Source organism: Podarcis bocagei, assembly GCF_964188305.1.
Source record: "Podarcis bocagei genome assembly, chromosome: 4".
Classification (NCBI taxonomy): Eukaryota; Metazoa; Chordata; class Lepidosauria; order Squamata; family Lacertidae; genus Podarcis; species Podarcis bocagei.
The window spans coordinates 52,172,683-52,186,284 of record NC_138128.1 but is presented as its reverse complement, the minus strand read 5'-3'; the positions used below and the strand labels follow the sequence as shown (position 1 = coordinate 52,186,284).

The 13,602-nt window shown below is 40.6% G+C and overlaps 1 protein-coding gene across 1 annotated transcript in view; it reads left to right on the top strand.

Annotated features, from left to right (window-relative positions):
- The window catches only part of NRAP (nebulin related anchoring protein), a 60,709-nt gene that overhangs the window by 41,075 nt on the left and 6,032 nt on the right, over positions 1-13,602 (top strand). Inside the window, exons 29-38 of the mRNA XM_081192829.1 lie at positions 810-920; positions 1,869-2,066; positions 2,497-2,601; positions 4,138-4,236; positions 5,684-5,788; positions 7,257-7,364; positions 9,200-9,511; positions 10,769-10,873; positions 11,684-11,782; positions 12,825-12,929. Coding sequence (XP_081048955.1) covers positions 810-920; positions 1,869-2,066; positions 2,497-2,601; positions 4,138-4,236; positions 5,684-5,788; positions 7,257-7,364; positions 9,200-9,511; positions 10,769-10,873; positions 11,684-11,782; positions 12,825-12,929 — 1,347 coding nt within the window. The remainder of the gene's footprint in view (positions 1-809; positions 921-1,868; positions 2,067-2,496; positions 2,602-4,137; positions 4,237-5,683; positions 5,789-7,256; positions 7,365-9,199; positions 9,512-10,768; positions 10,874-11,683; positions 11,783-12,824; positions 12,930-13,602) is intronic.

Here is a 13,602-nt window from a genome sequence, read left to right as displayed (position 1 = left end):
CACCGTGCTGAACCTGGAAGTATCAGAACTGGTTACCTCCGGGTTTCGGCACTTGCGCATGCACAGAAGCACCGAATCGTGACCCGCGTGTGCACAGACGCGGCGCTGCGGGTTGTGAACGTGCTTTCCACACGGATCACGTTTGCAACCCGAGCGTCCACTGTATATGAATTCATTGTGCCTGAAACCAGGTAGCATGTTGGGTTTTTTTAATGATCCTTCTGCAGATTCTGCTGAAAATATAGCCCTCTTCAGAAATGACGAACCTACACTCATTCGATGCCTGAATGCGAATGAAAGCTGCGCCAACTAGCTTTGCCCACCAGAGTTTGCTGCGCATGCAGTGCAAATGTTTGCAGTAGGGAAGCCTTTCACATGTACAGCTGTATATTCTAAGGTTTCTGTGTCATCTGGAACCATAGTCAAGGAAAGGTCTAGATCGCAAGGAGCCTGAGCGAGTGTGTGTGACGTCTTCCCTGCTACAGACGTTCCCACTGAATGCGTGGATGCCAGGGGGCAGGGCTAGTTGGCACAGCTCCACTCCCTACATTGATTGAATTGGCAGGTGTCATTTTTAATGAGGGCCTCTCTCTTAGTGAAACAAAGTTTCTTCTACTTAGTAGATATAAACTGAAATTTCAAACTCCCAATCCTTTTTTTTAAAAGCAGAATATACCTATTTTAATGCAGGTTTGGATCTTTATTTAAAATACTTGCGGGCTGACAAGACAAGAAAAAGTAATGCTGTAGTGGCCAGTATATTTCTGTAAATCCTCATGCCCTTGCTTCATTTTCCCCTCTTTCCTCAGTACAAATACAAGGAAGCATTTGAGAAAATGAAAGGACAGATGATTGGCTCCAGTGGCTTGGAAGATATTAACATTTCTCATTCTGTGCATGCAGCTTTGCTGCAGAGTGATGTGAGTATCACAGGGCATGGAAGATGAACCTAGAATAAACATAGCTCAGCACGACAGATGACCTTTGATAGGTAGTTTGAATGATGGAGCACTTCCTTTTGAGTTGGCAGTACTCTCACAACAGCAGCACAATTTGTTTATCCATATTGGGCAGGACTCACCTAAGGAGTCCCATCAGTGGAAGCCGGTTCCAGAGGGCTTCCCTCCCATGGGCAGGCACTAAAATCCAGACTTAACAGTGGCTATTGGAGAAGCAGCCTGCAGGCTTATAAGTGTCTTCCGGCTCCCCTTGTATGGTTATTCTCTTACCTTCTCCTCCAAACCATCCCCAGTTCCTTTTCAGAGCAATTAATGGTATATCATTATAGCTGAACTTTGGCTCACTGTGTTGGTGAGGCTTGTTAGACAACAACGAGAAACTGAGCCTTTAGTGTCATTGGAACAACCCGCCAATAGGGATTCAGCAGATGCCAACTTTAAAATGCCTGGTGAAAATTTTTCTATTCTTCCAGGCCTGTCAATACAGGCTATTAAGAGTACACTGCCTGCCCCACCCCAATGGTCTATTGATGCTTGTTTTTAATATATATTTTAACTTTTTATGATTTTATTGTTTGGTTTTATGTTTTTATCCTGTTGAAAACCACTGTGATGTGATATATATATATATTGGTATATATACATTTTTTAAATAAATATAGTAAATAAATACACACTAGCCACACCTGACATTTCTGATTTCCTAACCATCTCACTGTCAGCATCCAGAGGTCTGTATAATGTGCACACTGCACAATAGGCACTGTAGAATGAGGCTGCCTGACTTTTCTTTGCTGTTCTGTGTATGTGTTGTAAGCAAATAAATTCAACAGAATGTTAAGCAGGTTTGGGTTTAAGCCATGGCGTTGAAATAACAGTATTTCTTCCTTCTTCTTTTCCCTTCCCTAGGTAAATTACAGGAAAGCTTTTGGCCTTCAGAAGTCTCAGTTCCGCCTGCCCTTAGACATGGTGAATCTGGTACATGCCAGAAAAGCCCAGTCTTTGGTCAGTGATCAGGAATACAGACAGTGGCTTCATGATTATACTTCTCTGTCTGAAGATGTTAGGCTGAGGTGTGCCAAGAATGCTCATAAATTACAGAGTGAGGTAAATGAAGTTATTTATGAAGCCTTTAACATTGGGGGGGACTGTGACACTCTGGTTTTATGCTTTGTACTATCTGTATGTCTGTCTCTCAGTATCAGTGACCAGAAATGGTTTTTCTTGCACAGTTTCACTTTAATGGTCTTTCCATTTGAAATTTTTGGGGGGTAAAAACAGCAATAATCTACAATTTTCTTATAGACTATTTATATTGAGCTTCTCTTCCTCTCTTTCCCTCCACCCATCTCTCTGTAATAGATATAAGTATGTACAAAGTAAACACATGAACACAGAATCTGAAAATATAATTCCAATATGCTCGAATGATACAGACGTCTTGAGTAGCAGATGTTACTTCTAACGAATGCATTTAGATGGCTATATTGCCTCTCCTATTCCACATTGTAAATTACTTTTGATTGGTTTCCCATAGAATTTATACAGGTCTGACTTGAACTTTATGAGAGGAGTTGGCTGTATTACACCAGGGGCCTTAGAGATTGAAGCAAAGAAGAAAGCTTCTGAACTCATCAGCGAGGTAACAAAAGAGGGTTTTGATTTTTTCACTACAAACAAGAGTTTGCCAGATGTCTGTGTAAAACTGGGCTGGCAAAGTAACTCCCTGGATTAAGGGTGGGCTCCCTTCCTCACCCTCCCTCTTTATTTGATCACTCAATTCATGTCCTGGGTGAACTCAATGGAGTTCAAGGTTTTTCAGACCTTGCTAACTACTTTCACAAACTTTCTATTCTATAATCAGGACCCAAGTGGTTGGTACATTAGGGTGAACCTTTATAGAAGGAAATGTTCCTTTCCAGATGAAAGAGAGGCTGTGTTCTGTTATTAGACACAGAATCACATTTCTCAAAACCCAGGTGGCTCCATATAAGTGGCCTGGAGAGAGAATTTCTCCTTCTCCCCATCTCTGTTCTTTTTCTTTTTCTTTATTAACTCTCATCACATCTAGTTTGGCCCTGAGTTTGTCTCCAATGATCACATATGTCTCTTTTGTTTCTGGGACTTCTTTCTTTTGCAGAGCACACACACACACACACACACACAAGTTCAAGCTTCGCACGGACCTTGAAGAGCAAAATTCCCATTGGTTTTAGCTGAGCTATATTATACTTCTGGTCAGGAATTTCCTTAGGTTTCCCTCTTTGCTGTTAACTGCCATCATTTTCTGTCTGGGCTCACAAGACATATCTCTATGACATAGTCCTAACTTCACTGAAACCAAGTTCCTCATTGCATTCTCAAAAAGCTGATAATTGCAATGAAAGCCAGAATTTCTCCTTTTCAGAATAAAAATGCCCAGATTTTAAAATCTAAAACAAAGCACAAAAAGTACTGCTGAACAGGCCATTTGGCCTGAAGGCACACCCAGCAAAATGCCCTTCATAAGCCCATTGCACCCTGTCAGCCATGAGCTTACCAGACACAGTTAGTTAATACACAGTGGGAAATAGTGTATTTCTATTTCTATATTGCCGTTCTCTATTCCTTTGGTGGACTATGAACCAACATTCCTGGTGACTCAGGCTGAAATGAAACTCACAACATAAAACATTCTTCTCACATTGAGACTCTACCCTGGCCCAGGTAGCTGCACGTGAGCAGTTCGTATTTATTTTTATTTAATTAATTACTCATTCAATTTTTTTAATAATAAAAAAATCACCCTACATCCTAACAGATTCCAGAGCAATTCACAGTACAATATAGTTAAAGTAGCCCCTGCCATTTTTAATATCCCAGAAGCTAAAAGTGCCTGCTTCTTTCCATATATATCTGCCATAACCACCTTTCAGAGACAGGTCGCGAGTACACTTCAGCAGTGGTACTGCCAACTGGTCCTTGCATTTATGGGGTCTCTGCTGAACTTAATAAATAGACATGGACCCAGCAGTGAGTTGGGAGCATGGGATTAAATTGGCATAGAGGTCACCGAACCAATCTTTTTTTGCTGACCCCATTGTAAAGTCTAACTCACCAGGAGCATTAAAAATACAATGTCCTCATCTCAAAATGTAACTTAGCTTCTGCATTCCTCTTCCTTTGTGTGTGAATTCAGAGTAAATACCGTCAGCAGCCGAATTCCTTCAAGTACACATCGGTGACAGACTCTCCTGGCCTCCTTCATGCAAAATTCAGCAATATGATTGCTAATGAGGTAGGCTCTGCTAACGTGGATCAGAAAATATGCTGTTTAAAATGCAATGAGCTGAGGAGGGAGTAGGGAAGCAGGCTCTGAGAAATATAATACATCAAAAGGAGAGAAGAAGGCATCATCGATTTATCCTTTAGCATAGTTAGATCATTTTTTATTATTCCTGGACAAACATTTAGTATCATTTTGTCAATCAGATTTGCTCCTTTAAAACAAAACAGTGGCAAAAAATAAAAATAAAAATCAGAGCAGCCATTTGATATGAATTCATGCAACTGGCTTTCTTTTTGTACTTGAAAGCAGCCATAATGCAAAGAAATGCAAAGAAGGAGCATACAAGGAGGACAGTCTTCGTGATGGTTAATGTGTGAGGTGCTGAATAATTCGTTCAGGAACCCACTTAATGCACCTGAGGCCAAGAATCTTGTTTCTGATTTTTCAAAAACATACAGATGGCCTTGCAAATTCATTATGCCATTAAAAAAAAGAGGGGGGGGTGGAATCACATTTGGGAGCTGACATGCTCCAAACTGTGAACTTCCTTTTAAAAGAAAATGTTCATGGCATTTTTCACAGCAATATTGAATGTTCCTAGAGATGTCATCAAATAAGGCTCTTAAGAGTTAACGGGATGTTACCCGTTAACATCCTCTGCCATCAGAGCTCTATTTATTATTGCCAGTTTGAAGCTGGCGCATACCAGTGTTTGACATAAGTCAGCCTTGCTTTGGTAGGTTTGTAGGTAGCCCTTAGCAACTCATTTTGTGGCATCAGTTAGACTAGTTAATTAAAGCATTTTGATGGACTACAATAGTGCCCCAGATTACTTCCAATGCAAGTACTTCTACCAGCAGCAGAAGTCATATTGGATTGTGTGCGGGAACTGCTGGTAAGCTGTCTGCTCTGCATGAGAGAAAAGCAGGGGCGCCTCTTTTATCACAATGCCGACCTTAGCTGGGCTATATAGCTTTTTAGATATTTGCCATGCACTATTGAACCTTGTGCTTCTTAAAAACACTTCTTCCTTTTTTACCTTTTTAAACCTATGGTTTTACCTGTGAATGTTTATAGGGATGGGTGTATGCAATCATTTATCCTGGGGTAGACAACTTAGTTCCCTCCAACTGCTCTTGGACTCTCATCAACTGTCCAGTTGGCCATGCTGGCTGGGCTGGTGGAAGTTGGGCTCCAAAAACATCCGGCTGACTAATATGCACCCTCTGTGGCTAGATTTTTTTCAGGCAAAACAATTTTATGGTGAAACATTCAACTCTAAAAGACTGCAGTTCTTTACATAGACATCTGAGAGTAAGTCCCATTGAACTTAATGGGACTTGCTTCTGAGTAGATGCGCACAGAGCTGCACTGTCAGATAATTCCTCAGAAAAAGAAAGAATTCCAGTATGCTAGTATAAATATATTCATTCATTTTCATTTAAATCTATCCCAGCGCCTCTACAAGGCAGCAGGGGAGGACACTTTGCATCACTGCACCGTGACGTTGGGCCTTCCTGAATTTGAAAGGGCGAGAACAAATGCTATCAATCTCAGTGAGGTAAGTGCCTGGATCTATGCTATCCTACCCCTCGTTTTTTGCCCTGAAATCATTGGGCATCCCTCCTATTGTAGGCGTGGTAAGTGTACAACCACAAAGACTGTATTTTGCAGTCTTGAAGAACTGTTCAAGTTGATTAATTGTTTATTGAGACTTTCAAAGCGGTAAGATGTTACCTTGCCATCTGGCTGAAATATATGAATTGCATTTTATATTTGCTGCTGAATTTGTGTTTTTCAGTATTGGATGAATCTGAGAGGGTGTTGTTGCTTTCAGGTGTGGTTTTTTAACATTCTCATTCTCATCATATGGGCACCATAATTAATTTGTGTTGGTGGTGGTGCTGAGTTCTGCAAATGATTTTTGCTTTGTCGGGTAAACAAATGGTGACTTTTAGAGTGTTGGGACTGTGACCTGGGAGATTTGACCTAGTGTTCAAATCCCCATCAGCCATGAAGCTTACCTTGGGCTAGTCACCATCACATACACAGGTTTATTGTGAGGATGAAATAGGGAGGTGGGGAACCATGTACACAACCTTGAGATTCTTGGAACATAAAGGTGGTATATAGATGTAATTAATCAATCAATCAATCAATCAATCAATCAATATCTCCTGGTGCAATGTGTGGCTAGAAATTAAAGACTTCATTGATGATAGTTTTTGTAATGATCTGAATTATGATATTGTAATGATATTATAATTATGATATGGTATCAATTATTCTTTGAACCGGGTATAGGGCAGTATATAAATTCAATACATAACTAGTGCAGCAATTTCAGACTGTATAAATAAACTTGACATGAGAGGATGGAGACTGCACTAGGCAAAGGACAAGTAAGGAGAAAAGAAGGCAGGCTTTGTTTACTTACCTAATGGCTTCCGGATGATAGAGAGGGTTAGTAGTACACCTCCAGTATCTTCAAGATCCAGTACAGGCCCATGTTGTCATATTGGCTATATGGTTGCTAAGAATTCTCTTTGTGATGCCCAACCCAAACCCCAGTTGTGGAGGCAGAATCCCCATGCCAGCACAGAATGCAGCTCAATAATTCAGGACAATAAGATTCCCTCCTGGCCGCTTCCCCTGATTCAGGTCCCACCTTTATGGTTGTGAGGAACTGGCATGATGTGCAGGGGTCCTTGCATTAAGAAGCTGGTCATGGCTTGCCTCACTTGCCCTGTGTCAAGCCTTCGCCTGAGTCATCATTGCTTACAGAGCTGTTGGCACTTACTGTTCTGCACACATGCTACAAGGACAATACCATGCCCAAACGGTTGTCATTTTTTAATTGCATTGTTGTGACTGTATTTGCTTTGATTGGGGCTTCCTACAATAGAGTAAAAAAGAAAAGGAAAAACAAAATCTAGACGTGCTTGCTAACTCTATTCAACAACCAAGAGAAGGTTTATTCTGTCAATTTACTTGCACTTTAAAATTTAAAGTTGCCATTTCCACTTTAGGCAAAATACAGGGAGTCTTGGCATAATCTCCGCGCTCAAGGCTACAAGCTGACAATGGAAGCAATCCCTTTCCAGACTGCCAAGGCCTCAAGAGAAATTGCCAGTGATGTGAGTTGAATTATGCAGCCTTCCATCTTGCCCGATTTTTGTTAACTTCATGTAATACATCGTCTAAAGCAGATTATACCGAATTAAAGCAGCACCATAATCATGTGAGACAAGGATGTGAGACAGAATATATTAGTTATGAATGAGATTCTTTGTGTGAATTAAAAAAAAAAGAGTCACTGTTAATCAGAAGCCAAGGCATGCTGAAGATCTTGCAATGGGAATTGGAGAAGGAAAAAGTATCTCTGGATACTCAGTTCCAATTTATCCAAAGTATCCAAAATACTACCTGTCTATGCAAATATTTAATCCATTCCTTTGTTTCCTTGAATAGTCCACCAAAGCAATTAGGGGCAACGAAAGAAAAATAAAGTTAAGCATGCATGAAAGGGCTCAGAGTATTGGTGTATCCATTCGGATGTCTTTCTGCATTCATTTTATACCAATGAATTTAGAGATACTAAGCGGCCAAAGGTAATTTTCAACTTTTCTGAAAAATCTCTTAGAAAATCAAGCATTTAGGCTGCACCCAAACAGTGATACATCTAGATGATTTTAGACTCTGGGCTTAAGGGTCTTGCGTGGGCGTTGGGGTTTTTAGATGACCATGTGTATTACCTCAGTTGTGAAGCACACAACTAACATTTCTCTTCTCCCCCTCCACACATTGAAGCCCATGCCTCACAACTCCTGATACATTACAGTAAAATACCAAACAAAACATAGATATATTTTGAGCATTTTTGCATTAAAAAAACCCCTGTCTTAAATCATATCACTGCCATGACTGCAGACATAAAATGGTATTAGCTTCTCCCTTCCTGATGCTACTTGCTTGTATTTGGGAACGAGTACCATTTTGTTATAAGAAAAGATACGGAATATCGTTTAAAGTAAAAATATTAAAATGAGACTCTTTAATCATGTCCATGCCTAACTGGATGTCACCTGAGTATAAAACGTTATATATGAAAATACAAATAGAAGTTGCTCTGGTGGGCCCTGCATGCGTATGCCAACCTAGGTGCTGATGCTGAACTGTCTGTCATCCACAATACTCTGGGTGGTCATGTGGTACAGCCCTAGACTTCAGCCCTGAGGTTCAGTTCTACCTGGGCTGAGCAACACCAGAAGTCGTGTGCATACATAGGACTGCCAGCTTTGAGCCCATTGCTGCTGCCAAAGTCCAACGGGAAACTTGTTTGTTGAGAGAACTCCGTAAGAATGGTCGACTCTGTCTGTTGACTCTTGAACTGTTGTCTCACTGTAGGGAAAGTTACATCCAGACCTGGCTGTTCCATGTTTATCTAAACATGGGATGTCCCATATTGCCCAATCCATCCGTTAAAAGAATTAGTGTTTTGGCTGTAGCGATACCACTTTCACTAAAACATAGGGCACGCTGGGCCACAGTGTAGTATGTTCATTGGAACATAATACCTCCTTAATGCCACGGTTGAATTTTTATTATTTTTTTAATGCTCCAGTGACAATGGCCATGCAGAAACATGCACGCGCAATCTAGCCTTGTAACAATGGCAAAACTCTTTCTTCTTCCAAATATTTTCTAAACTATCATTTCTTAGCTTTAGACCATGTAAAGGGGAAAAAGTTCTGTTTCAGAATATGGTTGTTCAGAGCCATGAATGAAAGATGCAACGGAAGGAAAGATAGACCTGTAATGTGAATGGCATGTGTCTCTTGCGTTGAATTTGACATTGCTAATTCTCTTTTCCACCTCTCTCTATCTCACAGTTACCTAGGCATAATACCTGCTTTTAAAGTATCTAAAAAGCATGAATGCCAGCTAAACAGCATTTCCTTTCCTTTTGCAGCTTCAATATAAGCATAGCTTTGTTAAGGAGAGAGGGAAGCACATAGGTGCCAAGAGCGTTTTGGATGATACCAACCTGCTGCACTGCTTGTATGCCGCAAAGCTACAGAGTGAGCAAGAGTACAGGAAAGGATCCCGAGATACCAGTTCTCAGTACTACCTGCCTTTGGACATGGTGAACCTGGTCCATGCCAGGAAGGCCCAGAATCTAGCGAGCGACCAGGATTACAGGAAGAGGCTGCACGAATATACGGTGCTCCCCGAGGACTTGAAGATGAAGTGGGCCAAGAGAGCCCACCTGTTGCAGAGCGAGGTAAAGAAAGATACTGCTTAGACCTTAATATCAATAGTACTCACAAGGTGATGGCCTGTTTGATTTTGTGACTGTGATTAGCTAAAAAAAGGGAGGGGGAGAAAGAAAGACAACTATTTGCTTCAAAAATGTGCCTGTCACATCCCACATATGCCTACATGGCTTTTGGGATTCTGTTGCTAATTTAGCTCAGAATGTGATGGGGCGGCTATTGTTCCATTCAAAACCAATCGCAGAAGCCTGTCTAGATGAACAGTGGAAATGCCATTGATAGGAACCTAGGCCTCAATCAAAGCCCAAGCGTGTCTGCAACCTGTTTGCCTTACTTTACTGTAAGACTCAACTCTATATTGCAACAAAAGGCAACTTGAAAGAGCTCTGTATGCTTTATCTCTTCAATGAAAGCCTCCGAGAAAACGGAAGAATCCCTGTTGGATTTTCCTCTAAGTGTAACAAATGTACCAATTGCCTTTGTTCTTTTCCTGAGGTGAGACAAAGGCAATCTGCTGCAGAAACTGGGAGATCCCAAACTATAAAGCCGCCCATTAACATGTGGTTTAGCTATTGCATTAAGAGGGGCTTCAAAATTCTTCCTGCTCTGCTTTGATAGAGACATGGACTTTTACACTTGGATATTAACTACTAGACAGAATATTTAAAAAGGATATGCTGCCAACAGTTTAACTATCCAAGTTTTGGCTTCAGGCCGCAGGTAGAGGGTGGGATACACTTAAGGAGCCCCATCAATGGAATTCTTGAGAAAGGGCTTCCTGGTAATCTTATTAAATCACATTGTACAACATCTAGCATATGGATTAAGTTGTCACCCCAATTTCTTTTAGCTTGCTGTAAAATCTCCACTGTTAATAAGAAGCAACCACAATATTGTAATGCAGCTGAGAAACCGAGTTACGAATACTTGTGTTGGTTTTGCGCAAAATAATTTGCATCCCTGAATAGGTCCTTCCTTTTAAAATAGCTTTGTACAGGTTTCAGTACCAACAGGTGGCATCACTTCTTGCTTACGGTTATGTTGATTCAGTTGTGGGAGCTCCTTTTGTATCTTGTATATGATGCATTATTTAATTCCAAAAGGAACGGATGAATGCAAAGAAGCTTGGCTCTATGAGATGATGTATGCGTGGAAAAGACAAGACAAAAATTTTAATACAACTCGAGGAGTCATCACTAGGCCAAAAACAAAAAATAAAATAAAAATCTGACGAAGTCTAAGTTTGTTTTGTTTTTGTTTGACAGTTTCGCTACAAATCAGACCTGAACTTCATGAAGGGGGTTAGCTGGATGGCTCTGAGATCCCCTCAGATAGAGAATGTAAAGAAGGCTGGAGAACTCATCAGTGAGGTACTGATAAATCTTTCATGGGATGGTACGTCTGTAGGAATTGTTTACCATCAAGGCTCCTTGTTACATGACACTTATGGATGTAGCTTAGCATTTCCTTTTGATGTGAGAGCCTGTTTATACAACGGTTGTACGTTACCAAAGAGCAGTACACAAGATAGGAGTCCACCTGTGACATCCTGCTGCATATTTTCTACCCTGAACAGGAGACTCTCAACAACAAAAACACATAGCAATAAATAAAGACGGCAGACTCGGCAATGGAATGCTAAGCAGCTGGTAACATAGTTTTGAAAATTGCATACTTGAAACTGACAGCAAAGTCAGTGGAGAGTGATTCTATCGTGATCAGCATAACTTATTAACAGAGAAAATGTCCTAAATGTGGATTGGAGATCTAACAGGATGACATTTTGGATACAGATTTCTGTTTGCCCAGTCAAAACGATGTGTTTTTCTCTGTGCATCACTGCCATAACATATTGAAATCATTTTGGACAATTGCACAGTAAAGACAAGTGTTGAAAACGACATTTTCCCATTTGTATATCTTTTTGACAAAACGAAATCCATTGGGGATCTCTGGATATAGCCAAATTATATATGCATTTATTTTGGGCAAGCTATTTCAGCAGACACATAGATAGAACAAACCTTCTCTCAATGTTTCTTAAATGGTTTTTTAAAAAATTCTATACAATATGTATTAAAACACACATTTATGTATTATTTCTACATCTGCTGCCACACATATGAAATATTCTGTTTTTAACTCCAGTCTTTATTGCATGTTTTATATTACACTTATAGACAAAGTATCGTCAGAAACCAGATAGACTCAAGTTCACCACAGTGACCGACTCTCTGGACTTCCTCCATGCTAAGAATAGCTACCTTCAGTGCAATGATGTAAGTTAAGTATTTTTTTTATCATGTAGAGCAGTGGTTCCCAAACCTTATTTTTCCATGGACCACTTGAAAATTGTTGATGGTATTGGCAGACCACTTAATTATTTTTCTGCCCGTTGTTGCGATTTAGGTGTGCTGTGCTAAATGGTGAACGATTGTATTCTATTGCTTCTTTTCCCCCTTTCATTGTATTTTATCGAATTACTGATTACATTCAAATTGCAATGCAGTGAAATACAGCCTAAGAAATAAAAGCAGCGTTAAAAGTACAATTAAAAATCAGTGCAAATATTTATGGCAGGATTTACCTAATGAGCCCTATTAACAGAAGCCCTGTGCAAGGAGTTCCACTCCCGCAACAAAGCTTTCCTCCCATGTGCCCCCTGAAATTGGCTCTGGGGGGTGGGGGTGGACAGAACCCCCAGAATGGAGCACAGGGGGAAGAAAGTGGGGGGTGGTGGTGGTTTTTGTCTGGCAAACTGAACTGCTTGACAGGCGAAATGATTGGAAGAGCGTGATATTGAAAGTCAAGCAATATCTTGTCTTAGGTAAAGGACCCCTGACAGTTAAGTCCAGTTGTGAACGACTCTGGGGTTGCAGCGCTCATCTCACTTTATAGGCCGAGGGAGCCGGCATTTGTCTGCAGACAGTTTTTCTGAGTCATGTGGCCAGCATGACTAAGCTGCTTCTGGTGAAACCAGAGCAGCGCACAGAAATGCTGTTTACCTTCCCACCAGAGCTGTACCTATTTATCTACTTGCACTTTGACGTGCTTTCGAACTGCTAGGTTGGCAGGAGCAGGGACCGAGCAACGGGAGCTCACCCCATCGCAGGGATTTGAACCGCCAACCTTCTGATTGGCAAGTCCTAGGCTCTGTGGTTTAACCCACAGCACCACCTGCGTCATCTTGTCAAGGCACCTTTAATAAGCATAGGCATAATTTAATATTAAATGCATTTTGTACTGTAGCTCTTGCTGGAAATAGATTTTTGTTATCGTTATAGAAATTGTGAAAGTAACAAGTGTCATTTGGTTTGTCAGAGGCTGTACCGAGCCGCACACTTGGAATCCATGCATGAATATACTCTGCCTCCTGACCACCCTGACTTCATAAGGGCACGTCTCAATGCGCTCCATCTCAGTGATGTAAGTGATAGATCTTTTCATTTTAGGGTAATGGGTTTTGCGAATGAACATAGCTACAATTAGTTGTATTTTGATTTCATATGTACCAGGAATACGTCCGGCCGTCACTTGTCCCAGTAATTCCAGTTTGTAGATAATTTTCTTTTTAGCCTAGGTTGCATTGTTTTGAAATGGAATATAGTCGTTTCATGTGTATTAATTCACAATTTTATTTCATGCACAAATTACGGTAATTTTAGAGGAATTGTGTTTCATTAAATTACCTTAAAAGGTGCATTTAGTCAGCTACTGGAAATCAAAATAGAAAGAGCATTGTGCATTGACAAACCTTTACTCTCCTGTTAGAAGAAAAGAATGAGTGAGATGTATTGCTCATGCAGTTAGAACTGTATTGCCATGCACAGATGAATGTCACAGTTGTAAGTCTGATATGTACCCTTTCTTCTCAAAACATTCAAATGGACCAGCATGTATCTGAACTGAAACAGCCAGGGAGAGCATGGGGAGATGGAAGAGTTGGGGGCCTCTCATTAAAAATGAAACTGTTTTTGGTAGATATACAATTGGATCAGATGCCACACACAGAAAGCTGTTGAGAGAGACTGACCTTACAACACACACAAAAACCACATTGGTATTTGTAAAACTGCAAAGATAGCTGTAAATCAAATGA